This window comes from Brienomyrus brachyistius, chromosome 22 (genome assembly GCF_023856365.1).
Source record: "Brienomyrus brachyistius isolate T26 chromosome 22, BBRACH_0.4, whole genome shotgun sequence".
In the NCBI taxonomy this organism is placed as follows: domain Eukaryota; kingdom Metazoa; phylum Chordata; class Actinopteri; order Osteoglossiformes; family Mormyridae; genus Brienomyrus; species Brienomyrus brachyistius.
In genome coordinates, this window is record NC_064554.1 from 1,202,522 (window position 1) to 1,219,320 (window position 16,799).

The following is a 16,799-nucleotide window of genomic DNA, read 5'->3' on the forward strand; positions in this document are numbered from 1 at the left end:
TTTTAAAAGAAGTTCATTAATTAATGCTAAACAGAATAATCAAATGTCTTGATAACCCACCGTATTTTCCCTCGTTCCAAAATAAAGAATCCTTCAGTGCGGAGGCTTCCTCCGACGTCTTCGCCGCCAAACATAAGTTTCATTTATGAGAAAATGGGCGTCCCCCGTCCTTTTGCTTTCTTTTTACAAGATTATTCAGTTCGGAGTCAGCACCGCGTGACAGATAATCAATAAGCTGCAGACGGCAAACCTGGTAAGTTTGCCAGTTGCTTATCATGTTTGATAGCTGTTTCATTGTTACAGTCTCTTATTTATATCATATGTAATCTTATGTTCTGTGGTGCTTTCAAAATAATGTACTTGGGCAAGGCAAAGGTTAGTCCTATCCATTTTATTATAACGAATTACAATAACTGCATGCTCATTTTGTTTATAAAGACAAATTTTGACGTGCATGTAATATTTAGATATTACTAATAATTTAATGCTTAATGTTGAGCTTTTTGAAGCGACCACGTGCTTTCTGGCAAACTCAAACTTAGGCATAACGTCTTACAAAGAAAACTGTAACAAAAGGACAATTTATATTTTATTATAACATTTGAAATAGACTTTGTAACTTGATAGATCCAAAATAAACTTTGAAGTCTAAGTAGAAGATCTTGTGAAGCTACTCATCCAGCCATATTCTAGCTATTTATCCCGGTCTGAGTCGCCGGTGGGTCTGGGGCCTTGAGCCTGTCTTGTCCCTGGCAACATATGTCACAAGGCTGAGGTTCACTCTGGATTTGAGCTACTTCAAGTTTTATAAACTACATTAAGACTGAAATGTTCCTCTGCTTTGCTAAATACTTCAGTTCTTGTGCTTTGACTGGTTTGTTTTTTTTTTTTTATTGAAAGATTCACCTATATTAACATATATTAACACATGCAGAATAAGAGACTGACCAATCAGCACACAAAAAGAACTGAATGCCTAAGTGAAATCTAGGTCCTTTAAATTGAAATAGTCGTTTATAAATCCTGTCCTAGCTCAAAGTAATCCTAGAGGAAATCCACAAGGTCCAGAGGGTCAACAGTTTCCATTTTCGAGGGAACAGACCACCTTTACTCTCTGACTTAAGTGGTTGTAGGGTTGGTGCTGTATTGTGATAGCTCTGGCTTCATTTACACATTTTAAATTCTCCAGTCACAGCAATAAGACACTGTTCTGATTCATAATCCCAGCAGTGGCAGCAGCCCTGATGTGATTTCTGACATAAAGTTGAATCATCCTTATTTCATTTTGCAGATGCAATACAGTAGCATTGCAGTTCCAAATTTTGAGTTAGTATCACTTGCCTTTGTTGCATGCTCTTTCTTGGAATAATTTATTTTTCATACAAGTATATTGCACAATTGCTTACCAGTTTGTTTTTTTATTAGGTCCAATGGAGTCCAAAATGTCCCCCATTGCTGTGATTTTACCTGAGGCTGAACTGAAGTGCTCAATCTGCCTGGATATTTTAAGCAAACCGGTTACAATACCTTGTGGGCATAGCTTCTGTATGTTGTGCATCCAGAATTACTGGGAAAATGACAGCTGCCGCTGCCCCCACTGCAGAGAGACCTTCATGAAAAAGCCTGTGCTAAACTCCAATACCATGCTGTGCTCACTGACAGAGCATGTGCTAAGGGGCAAAAGTGGTGACCCAGCCTCACTGGTGGCACAGGAAGGAGACATAGCCTGCGATCTCTGCAACGGGGCTAGCAGGCTGGCAGCCACGAGCGCCTGTGTCACCTGTCTGGCCAACTTCTGTGACGTGCACCTACAGCCGCACCAGGACAGCCATGCCCTTGCTAAGCACAGCATCTGCAGCCCCATCGCTGACCTGTAGGGGGTGCTCTGCCAGCATCACGGCAAGCTGCTGGAGTTCTTCTGCAAGTGCCATGGGGTCCTCCTTTGCAGCCTGTGCCTCACGAAGCACCGCAAGTGCCCCAGTGCCACAGCAGAGCAGATGAAGGAAGCCTGGAAGGTGGGCAACATTAACCACAATCCCATTTTAATATTGAAGAACTTTTTGAAGAACTTTTTACTATACTTTTATCTGGTTTTTATGTCTGTACTAGATAAATTTTGTATCCATGATCGTGGTTAGTAGAGATTACTTTATATTGTTAAGTGTAAAACTAAAAATTAATAGCAAAATAACATCATTGTTAATAGTGAATATAAAGCCGGATCAGTTTGTGTCATGCTGTTATTTTTGCTGCTTTAAAACCATTCCGTTTAATACCAAGTCCATTTAAAACATTAAACCGTTCACCAACGGCTTATAGTTTATATTTATGGTGCTGTGTGCCATAACATTGTTTTAAGTTTACTTTTTAAACTGCCGAAGTAATGGATTTTTGGAGATACCTGTTTTTCATTGGAGAGTGATGATATACGTATAGCGTGTGTGTGTGCGTCACCTGCAGAGTATCCATAAAGCTTCCATAAAACATTAAAGGATTTTGCACATCTAAGCACCGTCGGACCTTATTATTGGCATACAATGAGCAGCAGTGGAGAGTAACACCTGAGCAGGTCTACCACTCATTTCCTCATTATCTGTTTTCCAGGCTGGAAATGATTCTAAGCGAGAAGCTGTTCAAAAAGGAAAAGACCATATCAAGGGACACCTGGACCACCTTAAGATCATTAGCGAGGGGTTGCATGTAATTTGGTACCAAGTTAATATTTTCATTACTGAATCCATAAGTCGGTGACCTTTTTGATGACAAACGTTGTGGTGATCCATCAGGAGGAAGCTGAACTGATGGTGGAAAACCTGACCAAGCACTTCCAGGGCCTGAGAAAAATCATTGACCATGCTGAGGAACAGGCCATGGCCGTCATGGAGGCTGACAAGTGTGAGGCCCTGCAGAAAACTGCAAAGCTCCAGGAGCAGCTGCTAAAGGACCAGGGGATGTTACAGGCTCTGGAAGAGGAGATAGAGACGTGCAGCTCGGACAAGAGCTACTTCAATTTCCTCCTGGTAACCTGGATTTGTGATGTAATTGCATACTGTATGTGCATTTGGCCAACATGGAGTAATATTATATTTGTGTAGGCTGTATATTTTCTTAGGCTCTGGCATTGGAACTGATATCTTGCATCTATCCATCTATCCATCCATCTATTTTCCAAACAACTATCCAGTACAGGGTTGCGGGGGCTGCAGCCTGTCCTAGGCAGCATAGAGGAAATTAGGGGAGCACCCTGGATGGGATGGTAGCCACTGCAAGACACACATACACACACTGTGGGCAATTTAGAGACCCAGATTCACTTATCTGCATGCTTTCGTATTGCTGGAATACCTGAAAGAAACTGATGCAAAATAGGGATGACAGGTAAACTCTGGCCAAGCGATCTCTGGGCCAGGGTGGGATTTAACAGAGGTGGTAATTTCAGGTCCAGAAAGTAAAAATCCAGACCAGGATTTTGTTTCAACCAACCAATTGAGTATGAAGAGTCACTGTCACAGAGTCCACAGCTGGTTGGTTGAAACAAACTCGTGGTCTGGATTTATACTTTCTGGACCTGAAATTTCCACCTCTGGGATTTAAACCCCTAGATCTCAGAAATGTGAAGTAGCAGTGATACCCACTGAGCCACCATGCTCACCCTAAATGAGTTTCCTTAATCCTTTGCAAGGTTTAATCCTGACACCAATTCCAGTTACCCAAAACTTATCCATCATCATATCCTTAGCATATACCAAACCTGCAATGTCCAGATATTCTCCAGAATGCTTTTCCCCACTCATTTGCTTAGTCATGGTTCAGGTCCTGAGTCCGGTGTCCACTTGATCACCAAGAAAAAGTGCCAGCAATTGTGATAGGATTCCTGCCTTCACAGGCACCAGTGGTGGTACCCCAGCTGCAGGTTCCCAGCCTGGAGATTCTGCTAAACGGGCAAATCGTGGAGAAGATGGCTTCAGATTTGGATCTGCTCCAGGGCTACTTGGAGACCCGTCTCCATGCTGTGGTACTCAAAGAGGAGGATCCGCTGGAGAAAGGCAAGTACACATGCAGGAGAACTGGATGGATGAGAATGAGTCAAAGTGGGGACTTTGCACTGAAACACAGCTCACTAAAATAGCTTTAGTCTGAGCCTTTGTACCGAATTGGTATGCAATACAATTATCACAATTATCACTATCATTCTTTGGTAGGAAATCCAGTGGGTGACTTCCAGGTTGTCAGGGGACACAGAAAACCCAGAAACAAGCTTCTGAAATGTAAGACTTATTTCTGTTATTATGAGTTAGTCAGAAATGTACAGTGCCCACAGAAAGTTCTGGGACACCTGAGAAGCCAACATGTAAAAATGTTGCAAATTCATTGGCTTCATAACCAAAGTACATTGGCAGGCAATGTTTAACATCGGCATGTCATTCGCACATTATCTTTTTGTTGTATCATCATTGTTTTCACTTTCCCATTCAGTTCTGTTCTTGCCATTTTGCTATTAATTGCAATTGTACTCACTGACTCCCAAAGGGATACTAAACACAAATGTTTGGCGTTACATGTTATTGCAAAGGTGCTACTAATTAGAAAGCAGCCAGTGAGCTTCCAGCAAGTTTCCAAACCGCTTATCCTAGTGGGGCGCCGGAGCCTATCCCGGAAGCAATGGGCACGAGGCAGGGAACAACCCAGGCCAGCCCATCGCAGGGCACACTCACACACCATTCAGTCACACAGGTACACCTATGGGCAATTGCAGGACTATGGGGGGAACCCGAAGTACCCGGAGGAAACCCCACGACGACATGGGGAGAACATGCAAACTCCACACACATGTAACCCAGGTGGAGACTTGAACCCAGGTCCCAGAGGTGTGAGGCAACAGTGCTAACCACTGCACCACCATGCCACCCCCCACCTTAGAACATAAGGACCTAATAAGTTTAACTTAACTAATAGCTCAGAGTTGTTCAAATCTTATCTAGCTCTGCTTTAAAGGAACCCAGGGTGAGCATGTTTATCACTTAGTGTCACATGGTTGGGGACAGTGGGGTAGTTTTTAATGGTGACAAATTACATATAATATAGACAATTTTAGACAGAGGTGTGAAGGATTAAATGTCAAGTTTCATTTAATAAAGTTATTGCGAATATTTACTGTGTGACCTTATTGTGTCAGCAGGGGGCGCTCTGACTTTTTTTCCCCTTTGGTATTTATGGGCTAAACTTACTGATCTTGGTTATTGAGACGTAACTGTTTGTAATTGTTAGAGTTTTTAAGAAACGTGTGAAGAAGCTAATAACACACACGGTTTTTGTGACAGATGTTTTGAAAATATTAACTTGCCTATTGATTTTGGTAATTATACTTGCCCAGAAGGTAAAATGCATCTCCCGCTAACTTTTCTGTAGATGCTTGTGCCTTGACCTTTGACCCCTGCATGACAAGTGCCTCAGTGACTGTCTCAAAGGATGGGCAGACCGTCACAGTGGAGCATAGCGGCCTGCTGGCCTGGAAGGACTACCGTCTGGACGTGGAGATGGGCTTCCGCGTGCTGTGCACACAGAGCTTCGAGAAGGGGCAGTACTACTGGGAGGTCAGCCCTCCCAAGAGCCAGAGCAGCAGTTGGGCTGTTGGGGTCACCTACAAGAATGCAGAGGACTACTATCGAACCTTGGGCCGAGACAAGAGGTCTTGGTGCGTCAAGTGGTGTGTGCCGCAAGTGCAAGAGGAGGATGAGGAAGGAATAGTAATCCAACACCAAGGATCAGGTAGTGAGGTTAAGAGTGAAGAGAGGTCTAGATCACTAGAGGCAGGGACACACTCCGAGAGCAGTGATGTAGAAGCAGAATGTAGGGGTAAAGTTCCAGTGCCCAAGACTAACAAACAGACAAAGCCAGTGGGAAAGGGAGATGGGACAAAGGCTGTAGAGACTGGGGAGGAGACTCCTTCCCAGAAACCCCTCGTGGGTTTTTTTGCTGTCCATGACAGTCAGACGCATCATCTTTCTGAGCAGACCCCAGCAAAGATCGGCGTCTATCTGGACTGCGACCGGGCCTCTTTGTCCTTCTTTTCTGTCTCCGGTGCCAAAGTTAGACTCTGCTACAGGTTCAAGTTGCTCCTCCTGGAGCCTCTGCACCCAGCAATTTGGCTAAGAGAATCAGAGGAAAGCATCTCCATCAATTTAGGGGTCAGAACAGGAGATGCATGGGCATGTAAGGACAGGGAGGAGTAATACTTACCCTTACTAGATCACATTTTGGTAGCATGACTAAAACATTTGCATCTATCTACTCAGTCAAATGAATTCTGTGCCTAAAGGATCTTCATTTCCAGTAAAAGTACAACCCTGTCCATTTCTTTTTAAATGAATGGAACTATACACAAGGCATCAAGGTTGAGTTTGATCAAAACACCAAATAATTCAGTCAAGTTGTGATTGTTTATTCCATAAATAAATATTTTCCAGCAGTTTTTCTGTTTGATTAACAAATTCCCATGTCTGAAATTCCATTTCAAAAGGAGATCCCCAGAATCAAGGTGAGTTACTGGCCTACAACCTGCTAGACTTCTCCAGCGCTTCTGAGGAGCATGTTTGGCACCAGTGACTTCAGGAGATACATCCAGCTCCTTTCAAGTTTGGCCTCTGCTCCCCCCCATCCCCCCAGTTCTTTTGCTGCTCAGGAAGTAAAAACGTTGAAAAACCTATATCAAAAAATAAGTTAAATATTCTGAGTGTTTCCTAGTGTTTTTATAGATCTTTGTACACTTTTAGTGCGCTTGTATATATTGATTATCCCAGATGCAGATACGCCTCCCACAATGCCAAGCGGCACGGCCCAGAAACTGATCAGGAAGGTAACTAGGAAGGGCAGTAGGTCCAAACCTGTGGAAAAGAGGAAGAAAATAGCTTTTGAAATGCGACCTCAAAAGGTTTTGTTCATATGATAGGCCACTTCAGAATGGGTGGGTTGACGCAGCCGGGACCACAAAGCCAACATTCATAACTGATCTTTTCTATGACGTGGCACTACCCAACACCCACACGCTTGGTCCCTGAGAACACACTCACGTCGGTTCCTCCAGAGGTCTGGGAGCACGCGATGGTCTGCCATGGGCGCTACGGAACAGATGATGACAGCGGCTAACGAGGCTTTGGGGATGTAGTGGAAGAACGGCATGAAGAAGGCCAAAGAGAGGAGCACGATGGTGCCTGGAATAGAGAGGAGGGACCGGGGATGAAGAGATCAGGGCTGGGAGCCGACCACACCACACCTTTGGCAAACCAGCTTTGGAATGCAGTTCAGAGACACAAAGCAATAACTAGTGCTGGATCTTTGAAAGGGAATGGCGACAGTCACCCGGACCCACATGGTGACATTTACGTCAAGCTTTAAAGCTCTTCAGACCTGGTTTGTAAAGTAAACCAAGGCAGCAGCTCACCGGTCACGATTCCGCCAGCTGGTGTACACACCCCAGTCTGCGAGTTCACCGCACTCCTGCAGCCATGTTCATGAGAGAGAGCATAGTATAGTACAGTACCGTAACACACTTAAAAGACAGTTATTGAAGTGAATTTGTAATTAAGGCTACGTATTCAGATTCCAGGGGAGGCGTATGAAGTTGTTCCCTCTAAATCCTCAGTTAAAAACTATTTGCATAAATGAAGAAAATGTACCCATATATATCCCTTTAAGCAAATGCATCTTACTATAGATTCTATACTGACATTTACACTACTGACTGTAGCGAATTTTTAAGCTAGGGTTAGAGGTAACAACAGTGCTCGAGGTAACATCCAACCTCAGCACCCCCCACAAAAGGTGTTTTGGGATGTACCTTACCTGCCAAAGCTTCCCGTGACGGGATACGAAGAGACAAAGGAGCCCAGGATGTTGGTGAGGCCTTCAGGGGATTGCCAAGAACAAAAGACAAAGAGTAAGGTGACCAGGCATTTACGTATTTCAAGATGGCAGCATAAAAGCCAATGAAGCGGCTCAGTTACTCACCGATTGAGAATATTTCCTGATTTGTGTCTATTCTGTAGTTATTCTGACTAGCTGGGAGAAAAATAGAGGAGTTAGTGATATTTAAATGATAAACAAAAGGAATAGATGTGCTGTACATGCATTCAATAACTTAATATACAGCACATCTGTTCAAAGTCTTACCATAAGCCTTGGCAATAGCGATGCTCTCCAGCAGACCCATCAGAGGTATGATCACCAAGCCACCCTCTAAGCTCTAAAGGGGAGAAGGCAGGAGGCCCAACAGGCACCATCAGGAGAAGCCAACGTTGTGACCAGCAGGGACTTGGCCAACACTAGGCAATGCTGAAGTTTGTTACATCAAACAAGAAGAATTTATGGGTGACTCATTTTTCCTATTGTGGTTCAGCATTTCACCATAGCCTACAAATCCCCAATACTCATGCCGGCAGGAGAAGGCACAATTTCTGAAGAGCTGCTGGAGACAGCACCCAAAGTCTGCTCACATCACTCAAATACCTGCACGATGTCGCTGAATGCTATCACTGTGCCGTTGGATGTGGTCTCTGAGAAAGGAGGAGGCTTGAGGGGTGGGAGTCCCTGGGAGGCCTCCCCCGTCAAAGTCAGGAATTTGTAGTCAAAGGCGTCGAAGAGCCAACCAACGCAAGTGGCGATGATCACGACCAGGACGCTGCGAGCTGTGGGGGCCCAGAGAGTGGAGAACAGTCAGTGCAAGAACAACACCAGCCCACTTCGTCTTAGCAGTTCAGCTTAAGGTAAATGACAAGACTTAATGAAGTTCTTCAACTTGGTTGATTTTCACTATACAGTGTCTAGTTCTACAAAGTATCATAATGACACTTTATTCATCCCCATGGAGAAATTTACCCCATCTTGCTGTGCGTACAGGTAAGAACAAGCTTAGGAGTCACAGTAAAGGGGCAACCACCTTGCGGCACCCCATCAGCTGAGAGTTAAGGGCCTTACTCAAGGGCCCACAGACATATGACTATTCTGCCAAGGGTGGGCTCAAACCAGCGCCCTTCTGATCACAAGGCATAGAGGCTTAGCCCACTGAGCCACACACTGCCCCCAGTAACAATACAAAATCAAAAGTCTGACCAATTTAGGGTTGAACATCAGGGTAATACATACAAAATCACATAATCGATGAGGTTAAGTACATTTTTTCTTCAAAGTATACTTCAGTGATAATGGTCACAGAGGAAAACTTGACTGCAAAGAACATAAGCAAAGAAGTTAACCCAACACAATAACCAAGAAGACACTAACCAGTTACAAGACCCCAGATCAGGCCTTGAAGCCGTCTGCTGCCAGAAAAGCGGTCCTCTGAACTCTGACCAGATGACTTAAGCCACTTGGGCAGGAAGACTAGCATGCCAAGGCAGAGAGCACCCATGAGGATATCTCCAGGCCTGCAAATGATGAGGTGGTTGTGCATTCACCATGCAATCAGAGTCTTGGTTTTCAGAGATTTTGTAATGTGATCTCAAGCATGGGTACCTGGCTTCAGGAATCTTCATGCAGGTATAGTACATTTGTTCGAAGAACTGTTGCGGAATATCTTCAACGCCAAGGAGGTTCTAAGCACACAAAAGAAACAGATCAGTTTAATCAGAAGGGATTACCCACATCACACGAATGCAGGTGATTCTCATCAGTAGGGACCATGTAGCTGCATCCAGAGTGTTACTGTAATGTTAGGTGGATTCCAAATGTGGAAGTCGGTTTTCTAATGATCGCCCTCACCTTCAGCTGCCCGAAAACAATAGTAACAGCAGCCGCACAGGTGAAGCCTTTGATCACAGAGTCAGAGATATGATCCAGCAGGAATCCTGCCGAACACAGACAGGGAAGAGGTCTGAAGGAAACTGCATTGTCACAGAACAAGAAAACAGGTCTGTAGGAATGTAACAACCCAGATGGCTCTCAAAAAGAGACATTCTCAAAGACGAGTAAATATGCAACCCTTCAGGTTCATAAACTACGACCATAAATTTCATCAATACATTTTAATAAGGGAACCGTGTTTTCTCCAATCATGTTCACAGAGTTGGGTAACACTGAAGTAATTAAAATATTTATGCAGCATTTTATTTAATATTCAGGAAGCTTGCAGAATTATACTTGGTCTTTCAATAACTACGCAACGCACAGTGCCAATCCGTCAAGATGAATGTTACTCTAAACCCACAGCTGCCCAGTGTTGAGTCTAGGACGCTAACCCTGAAAACAAACACATGACCGCTCTCTCTTACCCAGCCTGAGGATAGCCATGATGACCTGGATAACACCACACAGGAAGGTCAGCAGCACGGCATGTCCTGGGTGGTGTCCAACATGAGGGGCACACAAGAGGGACATGATGGCCGTCGGGCCCAACACCACATCCTTTGATGTTCCAAAAATACAGTAGATGAATCCTCCCATCAAGGCAGAATAGAGGCCATACTGGAGAAAGGAGTTTGGAGAAACAGTCATGCATAGAAAGAACAGAAATTAAAAATCCAGTCCAAGACTACAGACTACTCAACCGGTTGAAACAAAATTTAGTTCTGGATTTTTACTTTCTGTACCTGAATTATCACCTCTGAATCTTTTCTTAATGTGACTCCTGGCATGTTGTTTAGCTTTTAAAATATAACACAACATTTTTGTGAACCTGCACACAAACTTGTGTTCAGGTCTACTTCAAATCCAGTGCACTTCTACCATCTACTATCCCCTTATCGTTCATGAACGTTGCACACAGAGCAGCAGCATGTACCTGTGGGGGCAGGCCCACCACCTCGGCGTAGGCCAAAGACTGAGGAACAGTGGTCAAGCCCACGGTGAATCCTGCAATAAGGTCCATCTGGAGCCAGCTGTACCTGTACCTGGGTAGCCACCCCAGGATAGGCAACCAGGCCTTCAGGGTGCCATAAGTGGGCCACAGTCCCACCCTGCCTGAAGGGCAGCCCCCAGTCACAAGTGGAAGGTGGAAGTCTGACGCATGATCCATTAGCCTGAGAGCTGCTGTAAGCCACGAAGTTGGTCCAGAAATGAGCAAGCACACTTAAAACAGATTTTTATTTCCTACTTGAAGTTTTAAAAATCTGACAAAAGTAACGCGAAAGGCATCGTCATAGAACTTGGACGAGGCGCTGTCACGCCAAAATGTCAAATATACTGTCTCTCTATGAACTGTAATTTGAGTTCTGGTGAAACAAGATATCAGGATAATCCAAGATGTTGTAGCGGCAGCCCCTGGGCAGTGGGCAGAAATTTGTGAAAACGAGTAAAGCAGCACTGCAGAGTGGAGAGCTTTGCCACAGATACGACACAGCCCATGATCAGTCAAAGTTCACACCCCATAGATCTGGGGCTTGGGGGGACACTCCGACCTCTCGGTGAGCCAAAGCACAGCCCTGCGCTTCCACATGCCGAAGCAGGAAAAAAAAATTCAACAGGAGTCTTTGGGGCCAAAGTCGTCCGTCTTCATTAACTGAGGCTGCCTTACCTGTAACGGCACACATGTATACAATATCGGCTTTAAATACACATATCCTATGTTTAAAGTGTAAACATTTCACTGCTGTTGGCTACCTATAACCTTAAAAAAATATTAGCATGCAATTATACAGGCTAATTTACTATTTCCGAAGGAAGAACACAAACAGTGTCAACAATTCTAGGGACACTAGGCAAAAAAAAAAAACTCCATTGGACCCTTAAACACACCCCACCCGATATGGTCAAAATTCTGACCATTATTTTAGCATGAAGTCTAAATTAATAATATCAACAAAGAATATTCCATAAAAACAAATCCTTCATTTTCACTTTACTGTGGAAAAACAGAATGCACAAATAAAGTAGATTTGTCGTTACAATAGGCTATGTAATCGGCCGACCTGGGGGGACCGCTCCCAGCCCGGGGCCCCAGGCAATTGTCTGTCGTGCCTGTCCTTCCCTATGCCTCTAAACATAAAAAGTTAACGCCAATTTACAGAACGATAACCTTATGTTCCAGTAATCCAACGTAATCTAAAGCGTTCTTCATTTAAAAAATAGTTCAGTTACATACGCTGAATCAGATCTGAAGCAGGCTACGCAGTCCAGCGTCCAGTCGCAGTCCCTAACAGCGCGTCAGGTGCCGATAAGTAACGCTTTCGTTTCGTTTCAGCTTAAGTCCAAGATGAATGACGTCACGTGACCGAGACGGGCGTGTTGCCCGGCTTAACCTGTCACATTTAATTCCGGAAGAATACTATTTACGTCGATATACGGGATAAACTTGCTCTACAAGACTTGCTGCACATTTGTCAGATGCTTCACATTTACACTGCCGTAGGAGTAAAAAAATACTTATTCATCTTTGTTAAGGCCTTACTCTTCAGTGAAGTCTTTGACATCTTTACCGGCATGAGAACTGCAAATGTATATGAAAGTGCACTTTGTCTTTTATTCGGCTAATATGTACATGTTAGATTTAGAGAAACATTTGTCTGAACATAAACAGCAGTGCGTTCCTTCGTATGTTTCAGCTTATAATAATTTGTATAATTTTAGTAAAGGTGTAACATAATTAAAGTACTCACCTCGTGTAAGTGTTCGACAGCAATCCCGGATCTGAATCAGGCTTCTCCGGAATAGGCCGGCCACGCCCACCTGTGATAGTGACAAAGAGCGCTGATAGTTTAACCAGTTTCCATTACGTGCTTTTCCTCCTTTAAAGCAGCTTGCCACGAAGAGCACGCGTGAAACATAACTGAACCTTCCTGAAAATGACTTAACACCGTCACCTTGCGCTATGTCGAATGAGGAAGTTATACACCGAAACTGGTCTGTCGGCTCTCCAAGGCGGAACCAAGTGCTGCTTCCGTGGTGAAGACCCGGCCTCTGTGAAATTATAGCGGCCGAGTCTAACCGATCCGAGAAGTCCTCTGATCAACAAATGACACCCTTGAAAACTTGAAAAAAGTTCTTGAAATTTTGTATTAACCCATAATGTGTGCCGTTATACCATACAACAGCCACATGGTGGCGCCTAAGGACAGTTAGGCGCGTAAATGCAGTGTTTTGATACGATGGAATATTAGTTAACTTTTAATAAAGAACTAAATCGTTTCATTTCCATTAAAAAGCTCTTGCTGATTAATTTATGGTCAAAAGAATGTACTGCTGATTGAAATGTTTAGGCTACATCAGACTGCATAAATTCAGCAACATTTAAGAATTTCATTTTAATTTTATTTTGATAATTGCAATTACAGAGACTACTAAATATATTGCAATAAATATACGAAATAATTACGTGTGTCTTAGTTGTAACCAAGGATCGTAACCATGGTCTGCCTGGGTTGGGGGCCAAATTTGATGTGTTTTTATTGGGACCAAAATCTCTACTGGCCCCACTAGTAGTATCCTACATCACGATGCATTTTTATTATGCCTTATAGCATGTATATACTGCAACCAAAACACACAACAATCCTTATCACACACATTAAGGTGAATCACACTATGAAAGGGATATTAGATTATGAAGACAAGTTTAAATAGGATGGAACTAAATTTCCTTTTTGTGTTTGTGTAGTTTTTTGAAAATTTATAAACCACGAAAAAAAGGTCACACTTAGTGTAGTGAATAATTACAGTTTATTATATCCATATTTACTAATGTGGCAATACAAACACTTGAATCAGTTTCAAAATTCATTGATTAAACGATGCCTTTTATGTTTTGATAACATGTTGCTTTGTAGTAGATATGAACCTTAAGAAGTTGTTTGAAAAGTAGCCTACCACTCCGGAAAAATTTGAGAAATTGACTGGTGATTGGATGTTGCCAGTGGGTAGTGATCAGCTGCCAATGGGTAGAAGCATGAAAAATCCCTAAATTCAAACTTAATTTAAGTAAAATTTCAACAGTGTGGTGAAAGATTAAATGCGATAGGACAGTCATAATCCATATAACAACTGTTTATCCTGGTCAGTGTTGCGAAGTGGGGGGAGCTCAAGGCTGGGGTGCATCACTTCATGGTAAGACACATGCATACACTGTAATGCATTATTTTACAGATGCCATGATGCCTACATGCATGTCCTTGGACTGCGGGAGGAAATCAGTGCAACACCAACAAACTCCTTGGTGGTGTGAGTCAAGAGTGCAGTGTAGTGAACCCTGGATGAAGGTCGTAAGTACTGTAGGGGACATAGGCCTACAAGCGCACACATGCAGCTTGAGACAAGTAATTGCATATCATTGGATTCTGGAGTATAATTAGGGTTATAGTATTATAATAGATCAATTCAATGACATTCAAAACAGCACTTACCTATACAAAAAAGGACGACAAATACATCTAAGTTGGTGTAGCTTCAACAACTACACCCACTTAGCCAACTCCATGTGCAAGCAAGGCTAACGTGTTGGATCACATTAACAATAATGGCTTTTGCGTTAACTCGATGTATGAAGTGATGCACAAGGCCAAATCATTGGCAAGAATGTGTAGGATACAGAAACAACGTTGCTTTTGCCTTGCAATTTATGTGCAATTAAAACGGATGTCACAATCAGCCTTACAATCTGAAACCAAAAATGTTTCGTGTATACATACAAAAGGAGAATATTTAAGTGATGGTTAATGGGTCGCAGTGTGGACGACATACAATAGTGAAATACTTGCTTTTTTGTTGAAGTAGCCTATTTAAACTCACGACTTGTTACATAAAGTGTTTAAATGGCCAAATATCCACATTCTAGTTAGCCCATTGTGAAGACCTATCGCTACACAGTGGTTTGATTTTTAAGTTCAATAGCATTTTGCTGGAGGCTTCCACGGAAACAAAAGCGCAATGGAAATCGCTTATAGTGGAAGTTGTCAATCTTCCAGCAATCAATCGTTGCAATTTTAAATGTCAGTCAGTGTATTGGTTGCAAATTAAACACGACCCAGCAGCTGGGGGGTTCTGGATAAAAACCAAAAAAAGGTCACAAGAAATAATTTGTTTTAGCTGCAAGACTAAAATACTCATAATGAAAATCGTGCTAGGCAGATCCCTTTCTTTAACTTTAATTTCGATAAATTTTTTAAGTAAACTTACTGTGGTTATTAAAATTCAGCGCTACAAAAATACACATTAGGCGAGCATATTAAGGGGGAAACTATATTCTCACCTTCTGGCTAGGTAGCTACCTTACTTCACCCTCAGCTCCCAGAATAATCGATACACGTTTCTTTTCTCAGAGGAAATATGAATCACCAACTCCGATGATCTTGACGAAACCTGATTACAGACAGGGGGCCCCTATATAAGCAACGACATCGCCAAGACCACCGCGTTCCTGCGAATAAAAGTTAGAGGCGCAGATACCCGCAGACATCGGAGCGATTTCTGCACGAGTTAATCGTCATTTGCCATGGAGAGGTCTGTCAGATTTACCATAGTGTTAGTGACCATCTCGCTCCTAATTTCTTGGAGTCCCACTGAAGCGTGGTACAAGCAAGCCACCGGACCGAGTTACTACTCTGTGGGCAGAGCTTCTGGCTTGCTCTCCGGCATCCGCAGGTCTCCGTACATCCGGCGGTCTGAAATGGAGTCTGATCTGGAAAGCGAGGAGCCCGATGGAAGCAACGCAGTACTCGGTTCGGGAAGCAAACAGAACTCGATCCTGAAAAATATAGTACGTATTCTTATATTCTTATGCATTTTAACGTTTACAGTAGGAGTAAGTAGTTTACCTAAGGTAGGCATATATATTACAATTAACAGCACAAATTTCAACACAGCTAAAGCTAAGTTTTAATTTTTTGTGTGTAAATGTTAATGTGCGAGGTTTAGAAATAGTTCGACTTTTTAAAAACTTAGCTTACGTTTTGCGTCTATCACACAAATATCAGCATCTAATTTCCTCGCTTGTCATGCATGCATCCATCCATACACCGAATATCATTATCACAAGTCATTCCTTATCCGAAAGACGAATAAAAAAATGTTTGTTTATTGTCAAAGAAAGGCGTATTCGGTATTTGTCAAAACCCCAGCAAAAGTAACTGTCACGGCAATCGCTGTCCATTCAGCACCTAAAATAGAGACCCCCGGTCAACACCTGCAAATGAAAGAGAATAAAGCTCAGATTGAAATACAAGCTGTTTGGATAACCGTGATGTATTTCGGTTTCTCTGCAGGCTATATGCGTGAAAGATATTTCACCGGACCTGGAAAGCTGTGCGGCTGTAGAGGGGGAGAGCAGCACGTTTCAGTGCAAGGCGGACGTGCTCTTATCGCTGGACTCTCAGCGCTGCGTGGGAGCCTGATGGCCGCTCTGCCCGCCGTACTCCGCTCTCACCTTCCCGAACCACGGAATAAAAGACGGCAGGTGTACGGACGGCACTGAATATTTCCTCAATTTACACAACTGGAAAAGAAGCAACGAACTTTTAGCCGTGTTCTTTTGACGCCTCCTGATCAGCTGTATTACCATAGTTTGTTACCGCCAAATGTATTAAATGATTGATGGGCGGATCTTATTGGATCACTTTTATTATTAGTAGATATTCCAGTGTACATACCAAGATGATAATGGTGAGTTTGAATGAATTTCTGAACATAAGTTGGATCGAGAATTTTGTCGTTTGCTCTGTAGGTCTTCAAAGTCTATTTTGTTTTTAGAATTCTAAAAATTTTTTGAATTACAATCCAAGATTATTATGTAGTTATATTTACTTTTATAGAAAGTGCCGAGAAAATGCAATATTTTAAGGACAGGTTAACTCGTTAATGTAGCAAATATTTCAATTAAA

The 16,799-nt window shown here is 42.9% G+C and overlaps 5 protein-coding genes across 10 annotated transcripts in view; 2 read left to right on the forward strand and 3 right to left on the reverse strand.

The window, feature by feature from the left end:
• rnf213a (ring finger protein 213a) overlaps positions 1–188 on the reverse strand; it is a 51,147-nt gene extending 50,959 nt beyond the window's left edge. The window contains exon 1 of the mRNA XM_048991176.1: positions 61–188. The gene's annotated coding sequence lies outside the window, so the exon portion shown is untranslated. The remainder of the gene's footprint in view (positions 1–60) is intronic.
• LOC125717858 (uncharacterized) lies at positions 1–6,469 on the forward strand. 3 transcript variants are annotated; one of them, XM_048991201.1, is made up of 7 exons: positions 1–253; positions 1,426–2,015; positions 2,605–2,700; positions 2,787–3,020; positions 3,887–4,046; positions 4,203–4,268; positions 5,410–6,469. In XM_048991201.1, exons 2-7 carry the CDS (start codon positions 1,998–2,000, stop codon positions 6,231–6,233), a joined length of 1,398 nt encoding a protein of 465 aa, XP_048847158.1. In that variant the 5' UTR covers positions 1–253; positions 1,426–1,997; the 3' UTR covers positions 6,234–6,469. The 3 variants fall into 3 exon arrangements, with proteins under 3 accessions (XP_048847158.1, XP_048847160.1, XP_048847159.1); XM_048991202.1 differs by having other exon boundaries at positions 240–375; XM_048991203.1 differs by lacking the exon at positions 4,203–4,268 and having other exon boundaries at positions 6–253.
• LOC125717856 (sodium-independent sulfate anion transporter-like) lies at positions 6,422–16,316 on the reverse strand. 4 transcript variants are annotated; one of them, XM_048991196.1, is made up of 17 exons: positions 16,215–16,316; positions 15,439–15,667; positions 15,173–15,282; positions 12,588–12,657; positions 12,074–12,230; positions 10,775–11,506; positions 10,266–10,458; positions 9,757–9,842; positions 9,511–9,590; positions 9,280–9,422; positions 8,506–8,684; positions 8,170–8,242; positions 8,008–8,058; positions 7,843–7,903; positions 7,442–7,497; positions 7,071–7,211; positions 6,422–6,884 (listed from the first exon to the last, which is right to left on the reverse strand). In XM_048991196.1, exons 6-17 carry the CDS (start codon positions 11,006–11,008, stop codon positions 6,721–6,723), a joined length of 1,461 nt encoding a protein of 486 aa, XP_048847153.1. In that variant the 5' UTR covers positions 11,009–11,506; positions 12,074–12,230; positions 12,588–12,657; positions 15,173–15,282; positions 15,439–15,667; positions 16,215–16,316; the 3' UTR covers positions 6,422–6,720. The 4 variants fall into 4 exon arrangements, with proteins under 4 accessions (XP_048847153.1, XP_048847156.1, XP_048847155.1 ...); XM_048991199.1 differs by lacking the exons at positions 12,074–12,230; positions 15,173–15,282; positions 16,215–16,316 and having other exon boundaries at positions 15,439–15,455; XM_048991198.1 differs by lacking the exons at positions 12,074–12,230; positions 15,173–15,282; positions 15,439–15,667; positions 16,215–16,316 and adding an exon at positions 12,792–12,945.
• Positions 15,290–16,322, forward strand: LOC125717876 (neuropeptide B-like). The gene is made up of 2 exons (XM_048991237.1): positions 15,290–15,679; positions 16,185–16,322. Exons 1-2 carry the CDS (start codon positions 15,416–15,418, stop codon positions 16,311–16,313), a joined length of 393 nt encoding a protein of 130 aa, XP_048847194.1. The 5' UTR covers positions 15,290–15,415; the 3' UTR covers positions 16,314–16,322.
• Positions 16,316–16,799, reverse strand: part of LOC125717863 (ethanolamine-phosphate cytidylyltransferase-like) — a 26,670-nt gene continuing 26,186 nt past the window's right edge. The window contains exon 15 of the transcript XR_007384650.1: positions 16,316–16,414. The gene's annotated coding sequence lies outside the window, so the exon portion shown is untranslated. The remainder of the gene's footprint in view (positions 16,415–16,799) is intronic.